General features: G+C 41.0%; 1 protein-coding gene across 1 annotated transcript in view; it reads left to right on the plus strand.

Annotated features, from left to right (window-relative positions):
• The first annotated feature begins 479 nt into the window (after positions 1-479).
• The window catches only part of CNTNAP5 (contactin associated protein family member 5), a 777,193-nt gene continuing 757,431 nt past the window's right edge, over positions 480-20,241 (plus strand). The window contains exon 1 of the mRNA XM_084892213.1: positions 480-758. Within this exon, the coding sequence (XP_084748339.1) occupies positions 677-758 (82 nt within the window). The 5' untranslated portion in view covers positions 480-676. The remainder of the gene's footprint in view (positions 759-20,241) is intronic.

The following is a 20,241-nucleotide window of genomic DNA, read 5'->3' on the forward strand; positions in this document are numbered from 1 at the left end:
GAGAGCCCTGGGCGAGGTCCTCCCGCCCCCGCCCCCGCCCCGCCCGGCCCGGCCCTGAGCGCCCCGCAGCACCCCTCATCCCCCGGCCTCCCCATTTCCCCCTCCCCCGCCCCCAGCCCTGAGCGCCCGCAGCACCCCTCATCCCCCGGCCTCCCCATTCCCCCCTCCTCCGCCCCCGGCCCTGAGCGCCCGCAGCACCCCTCATGCCCCCGGCGCCCCCGGCCCTGAGCGCCCGCAGCACACTCACCCCCCTGCCGCCCCCATCGCCTCCTCCCTCCGCCCCCGGCCCTGAGCGCCCCGCAGCGTCTCCATCCCCCTCGGCCCCAGCGCCCGCCGCCGGCAGAGGCGCGGGGAGCGGGGAGGCGGCCGGGCGGGGCGGGGCGGGGGCGGCGCCGGCAGCCCGCCGCCTATAAGGGGCGATCGCCGGGCGCGGGGCTGATTGCAGCTCCGCATCCACCGCGCGGCGCCGGTGCAGCGGCTCTGGCTGCGCTGCTCCGGAGCTGAGGCGGCGGCACCGGCGGCGGCGGCCGCGGGCACTGAGCGCGGCCTCGGCTCCGAACCGTTCCGGGCGGGATGGACTGAGCCGGCGCCTCTGCCGGGGCAGGTGGGCAGGGTCCCGGTGCGGACAGCGCACAGAATTCGGGGTTCGGCTGGAGGAGAGCGCTGGGTCGGGGCCATGGCTTCGGAACCGCTGCTGCTGAGCGTGTTCACTTTGCTGTTCGCCGGCTCGTGGCGCCCGGGATTGACGGCGACGAACTGTAAGTGAGCCCGGGGCCCGGAGCCCGGAGCCGGGCGCGGGGACGGGGAGCTGCCGTGGGAAGCCGTTGCCCAATGTGTCCGCTCCGAGCAGAGGGGCGGGGGGGGGGGGGGGTGCTGATCGGTGTGGCTCCAGACGCCCCTGCCCAAAAGTTCGCGGTGCTGGAACGATTGGCCCCTGGATTGTCTGGCCTCGCCCCGCAGCGAAGTTCGGGGAGAAGGAGGGGTCCGTGCCCTCCGCCCGCTCCGCTCCAGCCGGGTGCCTGCCGCCGAGCAGGGAAGGCCGGGGCCGGGCGTCTGCGCCACGGGGCTGAGCGGGGAGAGTCTCCCGCCTCGGAGCCCGGGGGCTTCGGCTCGTCTGCCAATGCGGCTGCCCGGGGTTTGCAGGGAGCTCGGTGCCTCCAAGACCGGCTCTCAGCTCCGCGAGGGGAAGGCGCCGGCTGGTGTCTGGCCACCAATGGAGAGCGGTTAGGAGGACAGGAGTTTGGCCTCAGAGTCACGGCCCAGTGTAGTCAGACCACAGGATCAATGCCGTCCCAGTCTCAGGAGGAGGCCCTGGGATGCACACCCCACCTCAAATCTCTGTGCCAAAGGATGCATACGGAGTGTGCCGAATGTTCACGCTGTTCTCCAAGCTCTAACCCTGAAAGCTCAGAGCTTTTAATTTAATAGGCAGGCGGGCTGGACACCTGGGGATCCGCCACCTGCACCGGGTATTTAAAGAACCCAGTGTGTCCAAGTTGAATACATCTCTGGAACCATCAGAGATCTAAGCTCCATTGCTCAGCTGCCTCTCTAGGCAGAGAAGGGGAAGTTTCCAGCTCCGAAAACTCCTAAATGAGAAAGAATGCAATTAAGCCATCTGTGTTTTTCCAAAGATAGTTTACCAAGGTCCTGCTCTTCAATTTTCTGGGTTTGCTCCTCTGCCTGCTAAGCCCACTGGTATCTCAGACACATCTACTCATATGCGTTCTAATACGGTTGCTTGCAATCAGAACCATTTCTGAAAGTAAGACAGCTCCATACCATCTTCTTTATTCCCACCTTCTTAGATCTGAGAAGGCCCTGAGTAAGACACTCAAGGGAAGATAATTCAACAATGGTTATTTACTGAAAACTGCCCAAAGCAGAGCCGGTGTTTCTATCTGTGATTGGAAATTGTAGACGTGCAGAATCTATAGTTAGTGGTAATGCCTTCTGAAGGCGTTATTAAAGTTTGAATTCTAAAGCAGTACTGAAGAGGTCAACCTCTCTAAAGGGAGGTCCTAAAGGCCTTAGATTCGAAATTGTTTCAGAGAACAGGTAAGGACAGGTTATAATCTAATATTTATTCTCCTCCTCCTCCTCCTCCTCCTCCTCCTCCTCCTCCTCCTCCTCCTCCTCCTCCTCCTCCTCCTCCTTAATTTACCCCTGGTTCTTCTCCTTTTCTTCTTTTAAGTGAAATTGTTCCCATGATGCTTTAGAGAAACATCTAAACCCTTTAATAAGAGGAAGTTAGGCTTGGTGCTGAGCTATGGCTCTACCTCCTGGAACACTAGAGGTCAGTATTGGCCCGACAATGCAAAGGTGCAGCGAGAAATCCGTTTTCCTTGGGCACATTTACCTCTGAAAATAGTGAATATTCTGAAGACACACAAAGATGGAGTGAGCAGTGGTGAAACAGGCAGAACATACTCTATAGGAATATGGTTTGGGCTTTATTACATAGTCCATCTTCTTAAGAGGAAAGGAAAATATAAATCATTGAATGGCATTTTCTGTAAATTAATTGAATTATGGTTAATATCTTATAATCATGATTATAAAGGTATTATGGTATTAATTTAAGGCTCATGCTTATCATTACTAATGCAGCAACAAAGCATATTCTAAAATTTAAAAATAAATCTTTGTGATAATGAGCTTTAATATTTCATCATTGACAGTTTAATTTCCTTATTTCCAACCAACATTTCAATTGAATGCACCCTGCTTGCTAAATATTTTGGGGTCAGTGTTCCTAAAAAGTAATGATGGATGTTTTTGTTATGCTGAACAACATGGATTAAGTGAACAATAGTCTAGCAGCAGAAAATTACTTCTGAACTCAGTACCACATGGTTGGCTTCAGACCTCTGAGGCAAGGCCTCTGAGGAAAGATGGAAGTGAGGACTCCACACTCCCCCTGACATCAATCCTCCTGCTCTTCACCATCATCCCAGGGCCTTGACTTCCCAGCCATCCCACCACTAACACGCACCTGCAGATACTGAGCAGTGGTCCATTTGTACAATGGTATACATTGTTTGGATAAATTCTCTTCTTCAAGTATATTCTTTCTATATTTTGAAACAATATTTCATGTCATTTATGACAGTAGCCTTGAAAATCGATTAGTTATCCAAAATGCTCCATGGTGTCTGTGTGCCTATGAACTTTGTTCAAGTAAAATCAACCTTTGTTTTCATTCTCTAATAATAATGTGTGTGGGTGTGTGTGTGTAATAATCTTGCCAATTTGGGCATTTATCAGCAAGGGGGAAATGCTTGCCCAATTATAGATTTTATACATTTCTAATTAAATAAAGTTTAAAGTTGTGTTAGAAGGCCAGCTACAGTATAGATATTATGAATTTGTGCAGAGAATATAATTATCAACCAGTAATAAAAGACTCTGAAATTCCCCATTCCAGATTTTCAGGATATTAAATAGCTACAACGTATTTGGATTTATCCTGAGGGAATTAGTTAATTTAGATATGAAAGGCCGGTGTCAAATGAAAAACCTTTCTACATATAATATCAACTCACTTGACACATGAAGAAACAATGTAACTTAGTAGTTAATTAAAGGGAAACCAGGATTTTGAAGTACCATGGAGTTCTAGCCCTACTTATGCCACAGCTAAGATGTCAAATACCCATCAGGTTATGCAACCTTCCTGCGCTCACATACTTGGGTATAAAATAGCAATTGAGATTTGTATCTACCCCCATACAGAACAGCTGCTTATCATTTTACTGAGGATATTCTTCACATATTAGATATATTGAAAGAACATGGGAGAACTTGCATTCAGAAGATAAGTGCATGGGATAGCAAGGTCACTATTCACTTACTTTTTTTTTTTTAACAATCAAATGTTATGTGATTATAAAAAACCTTAATTTTTATCAGTAAGTATTCTATCTATTTGTTTTTGTATATTAGGTTCACAGGGATAATAACCTTGGGAAACACAAAACTCTTTACCCTAGCCCTCCATCATAGAACTTCATCTAAAATATACAAGAGTGCCAATCATATTCACAGAGATCTTCAAATGAAGGGATGTACCGTAGCTTCAGTTAACTAATAGTTATGCACAAGCCCAATCTGTAGGTAATATTACAAACAAACAAATATCATGTTGGTTTCTTTTGTCAGGAAAGTGTTTGCAGCATACTTTTTGTGTTATATGCTTAGCAGAAGTGAAGGAAGTAGTGATGCTCATGTAGAAGAGTCCTAAAATTTTCATGGCTGAATGGCCTTAATTTTGACCATCCATTTGAGTTCTCTTCCCTTTCTATTCACATAGCCCCTATCTCCAAACCAGATTCCTGTTTAGACTATTGGAGATTTTAAAGGACTAGCAACTTTCACACAAGGGAAAGAATTATGAGACAATTTATATCCATTGGAATAAGCTCCCAGTCCCCTATTCTCAATCTAATGAATGAATGTTCTCTAAATTGCAAGTTTTCAATTTTCCCTCTTCCCTTTGCCATTTTTTTTTATTACATTGATTTATTTTTCAGTGGCTGTTTGTTACAAAACAAAATAATATGATATATTATTTGGAATATTCTAAAAACCTTTAGAATGTGATCAAAGCCCCTTAGCTTATATTTCAGGAATCTGCTCAAATATGGCTTTTATACATGAGCTAATTATCCTAGTCATATAAGAAAGTAGGGGGAGGGTCAGTTACCTGAAAGACCAGAATAGTCACTCGCTCAGTAGGGCTTTATATTGACTCTTCAGTGTGCTGGTTGAGAGCCAATAATGACATTTTTAATGCAGAAGGGAGCTGTCTTCATTCATCAGCACTCTGACACTGTCTGGCTGGTGTCCTTGTGAAGGTTATGGACTTATCCTAATGTTCTCGATGTATTAAATAAAGGAGTTGGATCAAATTATTATTAAGGGCCTATCTCATCATAATGTATTCTTGTCTGCTGATGTTGCCTACTGGTTATTCCATTTGGATACTTCCGGGGTAATAGTACTCAGCATTGTCAAGCACTTTTATTATAACAACAGCATAATAGGGTTTTAATTTCTAGTAACTGCTTTGCATTTTGAGTTTCTCATTTTGTATGCTAAGTCCACATAATTTGGCCAGGCAACACTACTAGGTAGATTTTATTAAATTCACTTTACAGATGAGCACATTTAAGGTTAATAGAAGTTAATAATTTCTCCAGGACCATAAAGTTAAGCAATGAAAAAAAAAAGTCAGGATCTGGAACTATATCTACCTATCTCCACCGACCACAGTCTTTATAAGGTATTTAATTCATTCCCATGAAGTTAGGATCTGTGTTAGTATCTGTGGAAAGATGCATTAGGATTCCTAGGATTAGTCTCTGTAGCTCTATCCTTAGCAAAGGGGATGGAAGTCTCATTTCTACCAGAGCCAACTCTTAAGTCATTCTTTAAAGAAGCACCCAAAAATTTGCAATCTGTATCCGATGCAAGTAGCCAAGTGTTACAATGATGAGACATAAGAGGCCTCACATCTGACATGTACCAGATGCTTTATATTTTTATAAATTTCTATAAAAATGTGATAAGGAAATGCCATAAACTTGATAAAGACTGTGACCACACACACACACATACACACACACACACACACACACACACACTCTCTCTCTCTCTCTCACCTCAATACCTGAAAGGTAACACTGTTGACATCATGTCTTGTCCATTTATAGATATCAGACCAAACAGCATAAGACTAGACTTCATCTTGACCACTTCTTATACATCCCCACATTTCTAACTTTATGGAACACACACACTCCACAAACAGCCATGTTGTCTCACATCTCCTCACATCATTTATTTGCATAACTTGTCTGCTTAGTTTAGAATATCCTTTCCCATTTTATATATTCTTTCACTTTTCCCCAACTCTACACACACACACACACACACACACACACACACACACACACTTTCCCCAGGCTGGGTCAAGTGCCCTTATATATTACTATTATATTTCTATGGCACTTCTTATAATCTTTGTCTCCCTAATTAAATGGTAAGTTCCCTGATTATTATATTTTATTTCAATGTCTATATTCAAACTAAAACATTGGACAAAGGAATAGATGAGATAATAAATGAATGGTCTCCAACTAAAGAAAATAATTCTAAATTAAAATAATTCTTTCATTGATACAATTTTTTTAAAATGTTTTTGTTTTAGATTTATTTTTAGACTGACAGGCATTACCTGTTATCATTTAGAGATGCCAAGGAGTATTCGCTTGGGGCTGTTGGTGACAGAGCAGACCCAACTGGGTCCTTCCATTGGCCAAGCAATCTGAGAGCCCTGCACATGCAGGGTCTGCCTTTGCCATGACAGGGTTCTACTGACCTGTCAAGTGGCCATTGGGTCCTAAATGAAAAACCCTCTGTATTCCTCTGAACTCAGTACAAAGCTTGAGCTAATTTTATTAATACATTTTTGAGTATTTTTGCAAGTTTAATGATATATATATATATGAACTCTTCTTCATAGTCCAGGCTCCAGTATAAAAAGGAAAAGTTTGGGTACTATTTAATTGGGTTTTAGTCATAAATCACTGGACAGATCTTTTTTATTGCAATTCTATAACATAACCCAAATAACATTATTCTGAGTCTCCAATGTCATCTCATCAAACTGTGGTGGGGGAAGATTTAAGTGTTATTGGTTTGTGTGTGTTACTCATTTAAAGAAATGAATCCTTACTAAAGGTTTTCTTCCCAAAACTCAAGGTTGTGGTTTCTTTCAAAAATTAACCTGGAGAAGTAAAGATGACTAAGAAGATACAGTCTATGTCCTCCAGGAAATTTGAACATGGGCAGCCAGAAAAATAAAATTTTTAACATGTCAAAGTGATAAATGCTATAACAAAGTTAATCACAAGGTGTAATGTAAGGTGGTTGGGGCATCAGGGCAAGCTCTCTGAGGGGAATGAAAATTAATGCAAGACTTAAATAAAGTCAGACTTCACTGGCTGGAGAAATGCAGAGATTATTATAGGTTTTCCGTGCGAAGTGTGAGAGAGGTGTATTGTAATGACTGCATGAGTAGCTCAGAGGCAGTGGGACAGAAGAAGAAACTATAGGCAAGTGTTGGGCTCTTACATGTTTACTATTAAAGCTATGGAGAGTCATTGAAGGATTTTGTATGTAAGATATACAAAGTCAGATTTCCATTTTGTGTGTGTGTGTGTGTGTGTGTGTGTGTGTGTGTGTGTGTGTTTAAATAACAGTAAAGAATAGACTAGAATGGACCAAGAATAATAGTAAGAAAATTAGTTAAGAGATTATTACAATAACTTATATGATAATTAACAAGGGCCAAAAGAAGGAAGTTTCAGAATATGCAAAGTTTGCAAAGAATCAGAAAGAAAATAATGGCCAAGTAAATTCAAAACATGGAAGTGGATGAGCTAGTACATTCACAAAAGGCACAGATTGGTGGTTAAAATGCATCCTACAGCTGCTCCCATTGTTTTTGACAAATGAGAGCTCTAGATGCTGAGAGAGGTGCTCTGCTCTCTGAAATGAACCTCCTCCCTGGGAATACCAAATGACCAGATTCTCAGTGTGGTATATTTCAGATTTGCATGGCACCATATAGCATATGCTGTCTGTATCTATCATCTTGATGTATCTTTCAGTCTGTAAATTATGCTGGGTTTTGTCAGCAGAGTTAGAACTAGTCATTAAAGAATGTGTAATTAAACCTCCGCATCCCCCTTCCCATGCTGTCTTGGGCAGGGGGTGAACCAGGATCATTACTACCACTCTGGTTCCTCCGTGAAAACAGGAACTGGGGGACTTGGGAGTGCCGCATTGATTCTCTATCATCAGTGTTTAATTTGCATAAATTCCAAGTCACTACTTTCCTAATGTCTTTTGTGCATATTCTTGGGGGTTGATTAATGCCATCTGTTCACAGGATCAGCTGAATTGATTGAGTTTTAAAGGATGACAACAGTGATGTTGAAGATAGAAAGTGAAGGGAAATGCCAAAACAGCAATCATGATGTATATTATTTTTAACTATCCACCTTTGGAAGCAGAAATATTCTTCTGAAGATTGTCTAAAGCAACGTGCCTAACAGACAGATGCTTGTCAGTGTTAATCTAGGCTACTGTTTAGTTAATTTATATTTTCTCTGCCCTGCACCCCTTTATCCCTCCCTCTGTCTTTCACATTTTCCCTTCCTCTCCCACTCCTCTCTGTCCTGGAGCCATGTGTTGGGTGTTACCTCAGGTTTTTCTCTGAACTCCTGATTATGATAAAACATGAGAGGAGGGGCAAGTCTGTTGGACCCAGGGCTGCCTTGTGAAACTCTGTAGGCACAACAAAGCCTATTCTGAGGGCAAGCCTTACAGGGTCTGCCCCCCCCCCCGCCCCCGCCATACCCCCACCCCCGCCTCTGGGAGAGCCCATCTGATATAATAGTATCCCCAGTCATCTATCCCCAAACACTCTCTGCGAACTCCATAAGCCTGCTAAGCTGTAAATATGAGGGAAAGCCATTCATTATAAAGATAAGCATTGCCACACAGAGCCCCATGGGGATAGAAAATACAGGAATGTAAATCTATATTGAACTATACTTGACTGAGAGAAACACCTTTTGCCAAAGAAAGGTTTATAGAAGAGCGAATACTGGGTGTCTGAAGAGGGGAGATGATGTTCTGAGTTGAGGAAGAGCAAACAATGGAACACTCAGCATGTCCAAGAGGAACGGCCCTGTCTCTTCTCTCACCTGGGAGCAATCCGTAGATTCATATCCTATTCCCTGTGGCAGGTGTGAGCTGCAGGTTGGAAAGTCCATGTGGGAGGTGATGAGCGCTTATCCATTCACAGGAGGGTAAGTAGTGAAGGGGAATGGAGCTGTGTGGAGCAGCTGTATGTAAAAAGTTCACCAGGACCCACTCCAGTCTGCCTGGAATCCACTGAACCACCCTGCCCTGTGCTCTCACATCACAGTTTATCTTGGAGAGAAAGCTCTGCCTGTTGACAGGATTTGGGTCAGATTGTTCCAGATTGGAGACAGGCTGAGCTCACCAGGATATTAAAGGAGATTAATGCCTCTCATTGTACAACCATCAGGAAATTTTTGATACAATCACAAGAAATGAAACCAGCAGATTGGAATGTTGGGATGTTGGGGGATAGATCAAGAAATGTGTCTCTTCCTTGGCAAGATTTCTGTCCATGAGGGAGCGGTAACTGATATGGTCTTATTTTACTCTTCACTTAGTCCTATGGACATTTGTTCTTCCCCACTGCTGACTTCAATTAACATTTGCTATATGACTTGTTTTTATGCTTTTCTGGTAGAAGCTAAAGCTTTTTGAACTTTTCCATTGAAGTGCCACTCGCTAGAAAAAAAAATGCATAAGAACCCAGGGGATTTAATATTTAAGATATTCCTGAGTGATAATGTGCTGGCTTGGATGGTTAGGTAATTAACCAAAATTAAATAGGTCGAAGGTCACAGTGGGATTATAATACATGTTCTCTGACTCCAAAATCCATACATTATTTTTACTCAAACTGTTGTTTCTTTAAACCCAAAGTTAAGGCAGAGCTATTCTTAAACTGGGAGGTGTTCAACTTTCCAGTCATCTTGATCTCTGGTGAAAAATGACTTCTCTGTCTAGATCTACAGATTTCTCTTAGTGTTTAGGTAATTCTAACCTTGCAAGCAGTCCTTCACCCACACCTAGAAATCCCTGTGGCAAAAAAGTTTCTGTTGGTCTGACCACTGTAAAAGTCAATTGCATCATTCATTAAGGCTCATGCCATCAACTCTTTAAGGCCAGGCTCTGTGCCTGCAACTAATGGCCTTGGACTCAATGATCAGTGCCCACCATTAGCACACCTGCTCCTGTTTCATTCTCCCTAGAGACCATTTTCCCTAAATGTCATATTGTCATCACTACATCATACTCCAAGAGTCCAAGAATTTTAGATGGAAGTTCTGATATTTTTAAGTTGATGCTAATGATGAAAATCTGTTAGTGATACAGTTTCAGTGGCATTCAGTTCTGTTCTCCATCTCTGGACTGCAGAGTTCAGCCCACACCCAGCCCATAACCCCTTTCACGTAGTAGGAATAGATGGAGAGGGGTTAACAAGTCCATACCCAATACCTGTACTCTTCATCACACCCCAGGTGCTTGGTAGAGGAGGACCAGCCTGTGCTTGAATTGCTTTGATCACAGATGCATGGGCATTCTTTGCTTACTTCTCAGCTCTCCTGCGCTTGCTCTTCTGACCCGCCCTTGTTCTTTGGACCTGCACTATTGTTTGGCATTGTTGTGAGTTCTGTCTTTGTGTCCTTTACCCTCCTTTTCAGCTGTTTTCTTGTCTTAGTTTTCGGAGGCTGGGTGATTGGTCCTCCACCCTGTACCCTCATAATCTTGACTCTCTCCCTCTATCAATGCTCTTCTCAGGAAAGGACATAGTAGGCTCTGAAGTGGTTCACACTGAGGCAATTAATAAATGCTGGGTTCCAGCTCTTCTAAAGAATTAGTTTCAAGGAATAACTCCCTAGTATTTAAGCTTATTTTAGGAGCAGAACATTTTGTTTTCAAGATGAATTCGTGTACAGAATTTCAATAAGCGAATACAAAGATTCTGCTTTTAGGAAGAAGGGGTAAGGAGTACAGAACCCCGCCCTCAGTCGCCCTCAGTCTCCTCTGATCCTCAGGGAAGGCATGTAAGGACATCCATCTTGGTCCTCAATGCAGGCATTTCTCAGTGCACATTCCATGCACAAGCAATTAGGCACATAAAGATTCCAGGAAAGGAGGGCTGGCACCCTCAATGGTCACCAACGCTTGGCTGCTGGCCTTCCCATCTGACTGTTGAGATCATTAACATTTTTAATGTTACTTCTGCCCAGGTGCCTATGTTTAACCCTTTGGAAATTTGTTTTTTCTTGATGCTATTTTATATAAGTCACAGGGCAAAAGAATGTTACTGACATTTGCTGATTTGAAAAAACAATACCTTGTCAAAGAAACATCCCCTCATTTCAGTCTCCTTAGTTAATTGATAGTCAATAACTATTCTTATTTTTAAAGAAAACTAATCTTGTGAAGACATTTATATATCCACTCCCATCCCAGATATCCTCTTGGGACCTCCTCAAAAGAGAAGGTTTCATGTTATCCATCAGTGAATGACGGAAACCACTGGATAAATTGAATCAAAGCTTAGGCAAGTAAAGGTAAACCCAGGTGGAGAGAGCAAGCTTGAATCAGGGGCAGTCTAGGGCCAATGGCTGGATGTGGGCACACAGGTCAGTGCCACCTCAATACATCATGTCTGTAATGCCCCATTCTTGTGAGAGAAATGGAACTTGGCCTCTTTCAATAAGGCCCTCCCAAGGGACCCTAGTGATAATCAATGGACTAGAAGTGGTGAAAGATCTCAGATTAAATAAAAGTGTTGCATGTCTGGATTCAGTCTTGGTTTCTAATTTTGACTGGATTGTTAATTGTAGTCACAGGCTTGAATGTATACTTAGAGCACCATCCATTAGAAAATCCCATTGCATGTAGATCTACACAGCACTCACATATGAAAGTAAACCCAAGTGAATGCAAGATGTTTTTTTCTCTCTATTGTTGATGGAATTTCATATAATAAATAATGTAATGTAGTGTGTATTTATATATATATACACACACTATATATATGCATATATATATATACGCACACACATGCGAATACTAGTACATTTGGGTTTCTTTTGTTTTCTTTCATGGTTAACATACCAGGTGAAATTTTACATAGCTTTGTATAATATATTCTATATGAACTGTTTTTTGTTGTTGTTGTTGTTTGTTTATTTGGTAAATGTCAAAATTTATTATTCCTCCAGGTCAATATTGATGTGGGTGTCACCTTTGTGAATGGATATTTACCTCTCCAGATAATACATTGAAATGGGCACCTGGATGAGAATGAATATTTATTTATTGGATGGGCTTTGCCAAAAGGATGTTGGGAGGTGTGCTGCCATGTTCCACTGTGGCTGCTCTGTTTTAGGGTGGCATTCAGTGTGCAGCCTTTGAATTTAGATTTATTGTGGTTATTTTTTTATGGTTTTCCCCCACATGGTTCTTTTATCTCATGGATAGAATGCAAAACTTCAAATATGTTCAGCGACATTTTAGTAACATAATCAGGAGATAATGATACTTGAGCATTTGGATAATAAGTGTACATGAGATTAATGAGCACCTTGCTTTGGAATTAATTTAGGCAAATACACTGTTACCTGAGAAACACAAAGCTTCTTCCACAATGATCTAATTAAAGAATACAGGAAGAGACATAAAATTACAAAGTGGTTCTTTAGCTTTTGAGATATTGATTTGTTATTTTGAAATGATCTTATGTTATGTCATGTGTTTTGGAGAAGCATGTGCCTGTATTTTTAATACTGCACCCTTCTTATTAACAAAAGTTAATACCATGTGTTTAGGCACCTTTGAACACATCAAAGAAGGTTGAAATGGTTGAAATTCTTTCTAAAACTGTGAGTCTTCAATAGAAATATTTCATAATCTAGTCAGCACTCTTCTATTAATTTTGAGTACTGAGTAGCTATATATATGCACTAAGTAAAGTTTTGGCTTAAAAAGCTATAATTGTGATAGGGTCTGTATGCTGTAAATATTCCAAGAAACGTCTGAGCAAGTGAAACAAAAACAATTAAAGGGGGAAATGTAAAACTATAAATGTTTTCACCCTTGTTAATACATTGAGATAAAGATCTCTATCTGTTATGCATACAAATGTAATTTTTGTTGGAAAATTCAATTTGAGTTATTGAGTTTCTATAGATAAGTGTTTTGTAACTTCATTGAGGAAATAATATCATTTTGTATATGGTGAAATAAAAATTTCCCACTTGGCCAATGAGTCTCATGTTACATACCAGCTAACTTATCCTAGATTAGAAACTTAAGCCAAGAGGATACCTCTGCTTGTGTGTGTGTTTTAGGAGGGTTTGATTCCTAGAAGAAGTCAAAGACACTAGAGAGTTCTCTGTCCAAGATATACATGTATATGTACACACATGCCTCACACAGAACTCACATGTTCCCACTGTGGACTACTTAGTTGGTGTTTCTCTCATAATGAAATTAAACCTGGTAACATTAGTTTATCAATTAGAAGCTGTTTTCCCGGGGGACATTTGACAATATATGGAGACATTTTCAGTTGTCACAATTGGGAGTTTGCTACTAGCATCTAGTGGGTAGAGGTCAGGGATGTTAGTGAGCATCTAGCAATGCACAGGAATGCATCACACAGCTGATAATTATCTAACCCCATATGACAATATAGATCAAGTCTGAGAAACTCTGTTTAGATCTGTCATCATGGACCTTTGCATGTTAATTGAAAAAAACAACACCATCATCCCCCAAAATCCTCTCCATAATGTCTAGTCCTATACAAAGACCTGTTTACTAGGAGAAGAAATAAATAATGGTTCTGACTGTGTGACTTTGTGCTTATTATTATTATACATTTTTCCCCCAAATAAGGATGATGATATCTTCCTTTAGCATGTACTTTTGTGAATAACACATGAGACGAAGAATGTCTTTTGAGAAATTGAACTCACATGCTCACTTCAATTTGCATTATTTGGAGAAGTAGTGGCCTGGCTATAATGTTCCCATAGTCTTTAACAAACAAGTGGTTATAGGAGCACAATGTGAGCAAGGATCATCAGGAATATCCTGGACTGAGAACTGCAATGATCAATTTTATACCATTTTCCAGTTTTTCTAGTTATATTCTAGTTTAATCTTTATCCTCATCTTGAAAACCATCTGGCCAGGCCATCTTTGGCACTAGCTGAGTTTATGTGATAGGAGAGCATTTTCTAACTATTTGCCATTCATTCTTTATCTAGGACCCTTCTGGAATGCCTATATATTTGAGAGGCTCTGGGATGAAACTAAAGGTGCCACAGCAGCATATGCAACTTCCAAGGTGACATATGGGCATGGCTCAGGAAACGCCATCAATCAGTTAATTCAGATGACATTTTGTACCTTATTTAGCAACTCAAATATCATTTAGATAAGGATACTAGCTTTCATCTCTTATCTGCTCTAATGCAATTCTAAATAATTTAAAAAATCATTTAAAGCAGACACACAACCTTTGATTTACCTTTTCAATGGAAATGGGTGCTTGGCCTTGGCCTCTATTGGATTTCTACTTTTTTGAAAAGTTAGTTTACAAAGTCAGAGGCTGTAAGAGTTGGGGAATGCAGACCTTTAGAGTTATTGTAGTCCAGCCATGACCTGTAGATTTCCACATTTCCTAAAGACATTCCAGGTAGATGGCTGCTTCATCTTACTTCTTTCTCATAAGCACACACCCACAAATGGCTTCACAGGACAGTTCAAGTCCCTGCTCCACAAAAACTATAACTTTCAGAGTATCCTGCCTTCCATTGTACCCACCTATCTTCAGGTAGCACCAAACCGCTCCCCTGAGGTCTGTTCGCTGGAACATCTCACACCATAGCTTTTCCATTTTATCATGATTTTTCTGTATATACCTAAAGACAGTATCCACATTTCTTTTGGTGTCCTTATATATGGTATTCTTTTACTTTAAAATGTTTTTATTAGAGGAGAGAGAGAGAGAGAGAGAGAGAGAGAGAGAGAGAGAGAGAGAGAGAGAGAGAGAGAGATTGAGAGAGAGAGATTGCACACCGCCTACTCGGGATCGAGCCCCACAACCAGGGTATATGCCCTGACCAGAAATTGAGCCAGAGACCCTTCTGTGCATGGGAAGATGCTCAACCAAATGAGCCATACTGGTTAGGGCTATATTCTTTATCTTTATTTCTTCTAAGATATGGTTAGGGCTATATTCTTAATATTTATTTCTTCTAAGATACATCTCTTCATCATTGGACTTTCCACCATCAAGTTCCCTTACGTTGTACATATTTTTTTCTATCAATATTCTTTTCAAATATAATGTCTAGAATATAACACAATCGTTCCTTAGGTTTAGCTCTTACTGCCTGGGTGTCACAGTGTGATGGCCATAAGGAAACCAGGGTTGCAGAGAAGATTCAGCTATATTTCACAGCAATTTAAACCTTCACATCTAAAATGAATCAAGCTAGAGAGCAACAGCAGCTTATTATCTACAGGCCACTATTGTCTCTCCTTTCTCTCACTTATAATTTATTCTTAATTGGTCCTCAAATGATACAGATGTTTCTCTTTACTTTATTCAATAATATCTTGCAGAATGTTATTTTGAGGAATTATTCTATATTGGGTGAACTGTAAATTCTAGTCTTACCTCTATCTGTACAGATCTTCTCTCCATAATCTATTCTAGTCTTCAGTTCTTCAACTTTAATTAATTTTGCTATACTGTAAACTCTGTAAGCATACACAATATACATTAAATTTTAAGCTCTTAATTATGTACTGACTTTTATAGGTCTCCATTTTTCTTTCCATTAATAATTTGTCCAAGTTCACTTCAATGTGTGGAATTAATTTTATATAGTCTCTGTTTATAGTAATAATAGCTACCATTATTGACTGCCTACTGTGTGCCAGACCTTATCATTAATATTCATTACTACTCATCTGCCACACAGCCCTGTGCAGTTAATATTTCTTAAGAAACTCCAGTTTAGAGGGGGTAAATAGTTTGCCTAAATATATACAACTATTATGCTGTTTTATGTAGTTGACTTGAGATTTAATCCTGGTCTCTGATTCCAAAGCATTATGTTCTTTCCATTGAGGAGATGATACTAGAGCCTGACTAGGAGCTGAGATCCTAATGTCATTCTGTTTGATTGGTGTCAGGCACATTTATTTCACAAATATTTTTCTAGTTTTAAATTAGGAACTAATATTAGCTTTTCATGAAGGAACACATTCAACTTTTCAATATAAACCATGGCTACTTTCATAGTAGAAGACAAAGTCCCACCAGCTTTAGGTTCCATGTGATGGAGTCGATGACTTATACTGGCTCCTGCTCAGTAGGCACCACCTGTGCTTTTACTCTTGCTCACAGTTTTCAAAAAGCCCTATGGTTGCTTCAATCTCCTCAGTAATATGATGCTGTGAAATGATCATATTTCTCAGGGTAACATTATCTCTGAACCCTTCTCAGTTGTAGCTTTAGCACCTACCACCAAAGAAGGAAGCAGTGATATTGAGGGGACATACAGAAAGACACACACACACACACACACACACACACACACACACACACACACGCTTATACACACACATAAAAAAAAAGCCCATCTTTCTGGAGCACCAACATTCTTCATGGCCTACGAAATGCACAATATTTTAATATTAAAGAACAGGCACTATTGGTTCCTGTATATCAGTTTTGTATCCTGCTAATTTATTGAATTCATTTACTAATTATTAATTGTGGTAGATTCTTTGGGGTTTTCTAAATATAGTTTCATGCCACCTGCAAGTAGTGCCAGTTTTACTTTTTTCTTTCCAATTTGGATATCTTGTTTTTTTGTTTGATTGCTGTGGCTAGGATTTCCAATATTATGTTGAAAATACAATGAGTTTGGAAGTGCTCCTTCCTCTTCTTCTTCTTCTTTTTTTTGAATAGTTTGAGGAGACTAGGTATTAACTCTTTTTTTAAATGTTTGGTAGAATTTCTCTGTGAAGTCATCTGGTTCTGGGATTTTTTTGTGTTGTAAGTTTTATTTATTTATTTATTTATTTATTTATTTATTTTTATTGCTGCTTCAATTTCATTTCTAGTAATCAGTCTGGATTTTCTTTCTTCTTGGTTTCTTTTGGAAGTTTTATGTTTCTAGAAATATATTCATTTTTTCTAGATTGGGATATTTGTGTCCAGTGTTCCTTAATGACCTGTTGTATTCCTGTGGGTTGTAATATCTCCTCTTTCATGTCTGCTTTTCTTTATTTGGGTTCTTTTATTTTCTTAATGAATCTTGATAGAGGTTTGCTAATTTTATCCTTTTAAAGAATTAGCTCTTTTTTTTTCTTTCCTATTAAGCACAGATTTGTTCTAGGGTAGAATAAAAAATCTCATAAAATTTTCAAATAAAACATGAGATTTCAAACATGACTCTGGATTCAAAATGTGTGCCTAGAAGTTCAAGGTGAGTGTTCCTACTCTTCTCTGACTTAGAGGCTTCTCAGGAAAACCTTCATAAAGCTTTTCCCTGAATCAATCTCTTTGGGCTCACATAAAGTTTGCTGACTTGGCCTCCAGTTGAAAATGTCTTTCTTCACATTTTTTAAAAGATTGAATTACTAGGTCATGCTACAGAATGTTACTAGGCTGTATGAACAGAATGTTGTAGTTGTATGTGTCTTATCTCTCAGCATCTCTGAAACAAAGGCACTATGAAGGCAGAAACAGTAATAATACTCAATTTCTTTTTATCCTAATTCCAATTGTAGACCTAGCTCCACTGCTGACTTTCTGTGTTGGGAACATGGGATGCAATGATTTTGGTAGAAGGCCTATTACCCCACCCCACCCCCACCTGTTCCACCTTCTCACAGGACTCTCTGCACTAGGATGCATGAGGATCTTTATCATATTTTGTGTTGCAGAATTGCTGCGAAATCCCTTAACCTGCACAAGTCGCTTTGTTTGTATGTTTATCTGTGCATTGTTCTTGAGTAAAGGTCTTATGTTTTACCTGGTTTGCAAAACATGACCATGACCCAAAAAAAATGAAGAGGAAAAAAGAGTGGGAGCCTCATTACCCTGCACATCCTGAGGAGCGAAGAGGACAGCCTGACTGTCCATGCAGAGCAGTGCCCTTTACCTCAGTGTGCCTGAGCAGCCTGTTCTCACCCAGCTCCTGGCTGGATGGGTGTGAGCTCTGGGGGGACAAACAGGTGCAAGAGAGAGCCCCTCAAAGGGCAGAAATGTCTAGAATGTAAAAGACCAGGATAGGAAAGGAAGGGAAAATTAACATTTCAGGATTTCCAATGGCCAAAGGTATGCATCACAAACAAGCTGGAATAACATGGATTAACATTTTTATTACAAAGAACAGAGACTCAGAATAAATATTCAGAGCCTGTCCCTTTGTCCTTTGCAAAGCCTCCCCTGGCATCCCTTCACAAGAGTAAAAGAGAACAACAGCTTAATAACTTGCATTTGCAAGTCTCTGAATATCCACCTGAAATTAGTTGCCCCCCACTGAAAAACCACTGAACTTGAATCCTTTATATTGCATCAGAGGAAAGATGGCTGAAAAGCCCTTTATTTCCTTCAAATGTCAGGTGCCCACAGCAATCAAAGAATCCCACTTCTATTAAGTCAGGCTCAGGATGATGTTCTAGAGCAGTGGTTCTCAACCTTCCTTATGCCATGACCCTTTACTGCAGATCCTCATGTTGTGATGACACCCAACCATAAAATTATTTTCGTTGCTACTTCATAACTGTAATTTTGCTACGTTATGAATTGTAATGTAAATATCTGTTTTCCGAAGGTCTTAGGCAACCTGATAGTGGTTCTCACCTGTTTTTATTAGGTTTATACTGTGATATCCTTTAAAGTCTCTGATGTAAGAGATTTCCTTTCTACTAAAATCTCCAAAATCCCTGAGGCTGCCCTTGAGAGGGGAGCATGTTCAAATCACCTTTGCTAAGTATCCACCATGGCCTAGGAACAGAATGCTTGCCATGTGACAGAAACACAAACAAGAAAAATTACAAGGAAGGCCCACCATCTGTGGAACACATTGTGGAGTGAAGCAATCCTGTTATTACTCTTGTTGGCATACAGAATCTTCATAGCGACCCTGCATGGCTGCTGTGTGTTGAACTCCATGTTAACGTAAGAAAACATTCAAACCTGTAAAGAGTTTTTGTGACTTTATTTGAGCCAAACTAGACAGTTGCCAGGAAACAGAATTACAATGAATTGAGATAAAGCTCCGGAGAAAGACAGTTTTTTACCTTGTTTATACATTTCCATCAAAGGAGGAGACATAGGTGTGTTATATTAAATCCATTGATTTAATATATGATTGACTAGGAAAATGGGAGAAACAGAGAAATCTCTGGGATTAGACAAAAAGTAAAATGGTAGACACATGCTTCTGTTACATAGGTGAGTACTGGACAGTTAACAGTCAACAAATAACACGGTAACAATAGCAATGAGGGAATTTAGGTCTCCATCCCGGCATCCTGACACATTGGTAGTGCTCTGAGGGATCCAGAGAAAAGGGAGCTTACAAGTTACCCTGACATTCCATAGGTGCGTTATCCTTGATGCAAAAAGACTAGGCTCAGTAAAGATCCAAGTTGATCTTTGTCAGGAAAGATACTGGCCTAGGACATAACTTCAGACCATCCTTTGTGGTTACTTTAGGTCTCAGAGTTTGTAAGACTGCCATGCAGGCCTCCTCTGAGTGAGCCAGGCTAGCATGTGGCCCCTTTCATCCACACCTCGTTTACAGAGAGGGAAAGATAGGAGAGAGCCAGTCATTGCCTAAGGTCACAGAGCTGGAAAGTAGAACTATCAATGCAGGCAGTTTGACATTAGGGTCCTCAGTCATCAGGTCACAGGCTGCCATGATGGTCCTCATGTAACAAAGGAGAGGCTGTGTGGGGTCAGGTGGAGAACTGTGCAGGTTTGACACAGCTATGCACAGAGCTTGTTTCTGAGCTCAGTTTGTCTGACAGCACATGCCTTTCCCATACAGCATCTCTTCATATGTCCACACCCTGCGTGTCATCATATTGGAATTCAGCTCTATAAGGGAAACTGCACACTAATTCTGGTGCATGCACCCATTACTTAGACAGGGTCGGGCTCAGCTCCATGCCCCATGCCATTGCCCTGGGCCTCAATGTTGTCTAGTCTTCTCCCAGGTGCCTGGTACAGGCAAGTGCACTGAGTGACTCAGTAGTTAATTGGATGAGCTCCAGGCTTCTGACTCAGAACTGTGAAGTCCTCACAAGCCACCTCTCTCCCTGCTCAGTCACATTTCCCCGTGTGCTCAGCCTGCACATAGTGTGTGCTTGTTCGGAGCAGTTGTGCAGAAGTGGTAAAGAGCCAGTCTTCGCCTCATGACACTTGGTGCACCTATTTAGGTTGTTGACTAAAACACTCCTGTAATAAAAGACAGAAAAATAGGAGAAAAACAATCAGAAGTGTAATAGCATGAA

The sequence above is a fragment of the Pipistrellus hanaki genome (genome assembly GCF_964339955.1).
Source record: "Pipistrellus hanaki genome assembly, chromosome: 8".
In the NCBI taxonomy this organism is placed as follows: domain Eukaryota; kingdom Metazoa; phylum Chordata; class Mammalia; order Chiroptera; family Vespertilionidae; genus Pipistrellus; species Pipistrellus hanaki.